The sequence below is a fragment of the Lactuca saligna genome, chromosome 3 (genome assembly GCF_052625555.1).
Source record: "Lactuca saligna cultivar CGN05327 chromosome 3, ASM5262555v1, whole genome shotgun sequence".
Taxonomy (NCBI): domain Eukaryota; kingdom Viridiplantae; phylum Streptophyta; class Magnoliopsida; order Asterales; family Asteraceae; genus Lactuca; species Lactuca saligna.
Genome location: NC_136419.1, coordinates 45,982,337 through 45,986,791, shown reverse-complemented (window position 1 = coordinate 45,986,791; position 4,455 = coordinate 45,982,337). Strand labels below are relative to the sequence as shown.

Below are 4,455 nucleotides of genomic sequence, written 5' to 3'. Positions count from 1 at the left end.
CTTTATAACCCACGACATTGTTTAAAAAACTTTTTCGGAGATATATGTTATGTATTGCATTGGTTGTTCGTTAAAAACTTTTTCGTAGATATATGTTTTGTACTGTATTTGTTCGTCTTTCTCCTCAACATTGTCTTTATATACAAATTAAAGCAATTCATGTGGAATAAATTGCATCTTGTAAAGGAGATTAAAGTGGTTATTTTGAAACATAAGCCCCACCTTTATCGGCATTTTAGTCGACAACTCTATTTTAGCTAAGATTTGCGAAAAGTAACAAAATTCCACTCAAAACACAAACTCAACCCAAAAAGAATGAACTTCACAGCTCCTCATAAATTACACTGCCATGATCACTCTAAACTCCATCACAACAACATAAATCCCACATCTGTTTCCTGTCGTTTCTTATACTGCTTTAAACAATTAGAACTAAATTATAAAAAAAAATATATAATAATAATAATAATAATACTAGCAAAACATCCCAACAATAACCAAACCAAACCAAACACCCCCCCTTCTATTCCTTCTCATTCGGCTTTGGTGAAAACTGCTGGTGATAAGGCGAAGCCCGTGTACCGTTCGAAACCGACAAACTCCTCGGATTCTGCGACCCGTTTCTCAAAACCGACCCGCCCGGAACCCGTGACCCATTTCTCCCATTTGGGCTCGACCCGACCCGATCAGATTGTATAGTCTGAAAGTAATATGAAGAACTTGCCATGTCTTTTAGGGCCGGCAATGGTTTTAAAGAATCCACAACTTCACTCATTAGAGGTCTCACTTTCGGGTCGCGACTCAAACAACGGGCCGCTAATTGGGCCGCTTTTTGGGCTCCTCTTATAGAAAAATGACCCTCGAGTCGCGGGTCAATTAACCGATAAAACCGCCTTCTTTCTCCTAAATGTGGGCGGGCCCACTCGACAAGATTGTGTTCGCCATTTGGACGGTTTTTGTCCATTGACCTTCTTCCGGTCAACATTTCAAGCAAAACAACACCAAAACTATATACATCACTTTTTGATGTGAGATGTCCTACACAAAAGGGTTAATATCGTAAATTACTAACTCTTTACCTAAAATTGATGAATATTGTGAAAAAAAAAAATTTGGAGAGTCAAAGAAAGTCAAACCTGTCATCACGTATTCGGGGGCGGCGTATCCGTATGTACCCATGACTCGGGTGGACACGTGAGTTTTATCGCCCTCTGGGGCATCTTTTGCAAGACCGAAATCGGAAAGTTTTGCATTGTATTCCTACAAAATTTAATCATTTAAGAAAAATGATAAACTTTAAAGTTTAATTAAAAAAAAAGGGTTTGATGAATCTTTTGTTGCATACCGCGTCTAATAAAATGTTTGAGGTTTTGAAATCGCGATAAATTACGGGTCTTTTTGCTTCTTCGTGAAGAAAAGCAAGACCCTTTGCAGCCCCGAGTGCAATTTTCATTCTGATGGACCATGGAAGAGGCAAAGACCCTATAAAATGTACACGTAGTTTGGGTTAAATGCGATAAATAGCAATGTACTTTCATTGATTTGTTTACTAAACATGAATGTTTCATTTCTTCTTATTACCTTATTTTTCAAATTATAACTTTCCTAATGAAGAACACAAATGAAAGTGTATATGCTATATATAGGTAGAATTTTCAAATTATAATGTCCTAATTAGGAAAAAAATTGGAATTTGGAAGTACAATACTATAATTAGGTAGATTTTTTTCAACCTATAGTGCCCTAATAAGGAAAAAACAGAAAGTACAATGCTATATTTAGGAAGATTTTTCAAAGTATAATGTCTTAATAAGGAAAAAAAAAATGAAATGTTGTGGATAACAAATAAATGGAAGAATGTTGCTAAGAAACTTACTTCTAAACAAATGATTCTCTAAGCTCCCTCGAGGCATGAACTCATATGCTAGAAGCCTTTGATCATCTTCAATGCAGTAACCGATTAATTTAACTAAATTTGGATGAATAAGATCACCTAAATAATTTACTTCTGCCTAAAAACATAAAATTTAAGTCAAATAATAGAACAATAAATAGAAATTAGTATTATAGAAAAGGAAATGGATTAAAAAAGAGTCGAACCAGCCATTCTTTATGGCCTTGAAGTCCGTCGTGATTGAGGGTTTTAACGGCAACTGTAAGTCCGGTGCCTGGTTTCACCGGAGCAGTTCCGTTTTCTTCAATCCAGCCTTTGAAAACGCAACCAAATCCCCCTTCACCAAGAAGACTTTCGGGTCTGAAGTTTCGGGTTGCCATTTTAAGATCATTGAAAGCGAATTTGCGAAGACGAGAAGCGATTTTGATTTCGTCTTCTAGTTTTTGGGTGGATGAGACGCTTTCTCCGGTGCTTGTGGTGGTTGATGACACCGCCGGAACCACCGGTTGATCTTTGCTTACGTCATTTGTCGATTTACTTTCTGGTTTTCACGAAATGAAAGAGTAAATGAAGATGCAAAGAACATCAAAAGAGGAGAAATTGAAAGGGGAGTGAAGGGATTTTGATTGAATTTAGTAATTTACCACCGGGAGTAGTACTGATGCCACTGATTGAATTATCGACTTTAGATCTTGAAGAAATACAGCTCCCGATGAATTTCCACCTGTTCCAACACCCGACTGTAGTTCCCTCCTCCGTTTCGCGACAAATTGCATCGGTTTTCTTAGGTTGATTGTTCTTCCCCTTTGATTTAACAACATGCCAAGACTCCACACTTTTTTCCTCACCAGATTTCATCTTTTGAAACAAACCCTAAATTTAAACCCAAGTGGTATCATGAAAATCCCCAAATTTCCACGAAATTAACCAGTTTTGAAGCGAATTCCTGATGGGAAAACGATAACCAGATGTATTAATCAAAGCCTATCTGAAGAAAAGATGGGAGATGGTGACACGCCTTTGGTTAAACACTCATCTCACATGGCTGAAGAAGAGAACGAATAGACTTTGACTTGTATACACAACAGTAGAAGAAAAAAAAATCCCTCATACAAACCCCACCAAGATGGAAATTTTAATGAAAACTGATATACCCAATTGTGAATTTTAACAGATAATGACAAAAATTACAACATTTAATGTTTTCACAACAGTAAAAAGGAGATTCAGATCACTAAACACGATTTAGAATGGATTCAAAGAACGAAGAGAGAGAGAGAGAGAGTGGAAGGTGTATCAGATAGGAAAATGATATCAGTTCAAGAGCACCCACCCCTGGTTATGTCTACTATTCGGAGAAGATGAAAGAAATCTCACAAAAGAATGACCAGTTCAAATCCTCCCCAACAAAAAACTAAAAAAGAATGATACTAATCTAGAAAGAGTGAGTGTGTGTTTGTGTGAGAGAGAGAGATGGAAATGAAAAAATGGTGTAGATTGTGTATTTTCATGTAGACCCCATCATTATGAAAAGTGTCCAACATACCACCAAAAAATCGTAATCGATATTTTAGGGAAGTTTTTTTTTTTTTTTTTTTTTTTTAAATAATATTTTATTATGTATTTTTATTGGATATTTAGATATAGAACCATTATTTTTGACGTACCAGTTACATTTCCAACTTAAAATAATAATTTAATTAATTAAGACCAATTTATAATATTTGAATGAAATAGTTAATTAGTATATTTTAACATGTTTCAGGATTAATTGTTTGGTAAAATAAGTTAGTTATTTTTATTGTTATTGATTAAATCAAGATATTATTATTCGAAGTTTACAACACCTTTTCTTTCTTGTTGGGATTTTTTCCTATTGTATATTTTTTTTAACAATCAAAACCAGTCATACATTCAGAGTTTTTACATCAAGAATTCAAGCTGGATAACAAAATGAGTCAATTACTATAGATTATTAAATTGAAAAATTAAATTTCTTAGATAATATAATTACAACTATTATCGTGTAGTTGTATATATTAGTAAATCGTTTGATTTTGATTATTAAAAGCTTAAACTATATAAAGAATTAAAAAAAAAAAAAAAAGATATATAGCTATGTGATACTCACCCTTTTTTTTTTTTTATGGAAAACACACTCATGCCTCGACAAAATAAATTGAAGCATTTATATTTAGGAGGGGATGAATTTTTTTTATTGGAGGTAAATTTGGTATGTTGGTATAATTAAGGGGGTAAATTGTAAGTATCCAAAATAGATACGATGAATTATAGAATCGAAGACTAGCGAAAAGCAAAATTTCAGAGTTGCCCGTAGAATACGGGCAGAAGCACAAATTCCCAATTATACCCTTGACCTAAGGGGGAGTAGGGTTGCCCGTAGAGGGAGATGATTGGAAAAAGGAAAAGCGTTGGTCAGTTTGGGGCAGGAGAGAGAAAAGGGTTATACGGATGGTTGTGGGACCCACTTGTAGGGGTACGTGTCGGGCAAATATGAGCAGACGCTACCCACGCGCGCGAAAACTTTTCGTCTTGCCTTC

The 4,455-nt window shown here is 35.0% G+C and overlaps 1 protein-coding gene across 1 annotated transcript; it reads right to left on the bottom strand.

Annotated features, from left to right (window-relative positions):
* Positions 1-301: 301 nt before the first annotated feature.
* LOC145036332 (serine/threonine-protein kinase PBL34-like) lies at positions 302-3,357 on the bottom strand. The gene is made up of 6 exons (XM_078984779.1): positions 2,539-3,357; positions 2,101-2,435; positions 1,877-2,012; positions 1,346-1,482; positions 1,137-1,260; positions 302-1,038 (listed from the first exon to the last, which is right to left on the bottom strand). Exons 1-6 carry the CDS (start codon positions 2,750-2,752, stop codon positions 524-526), a joined length of 1,461 nt encoding a protein of 486 aa, XP_078840905.1. The 5' UTR covers positions 2,753-3,357; the 3' UTR covers positions 302-523.
* Between the last annotated feature and the right edge of the window lie 1,098 nt (positions 3,358-4,455).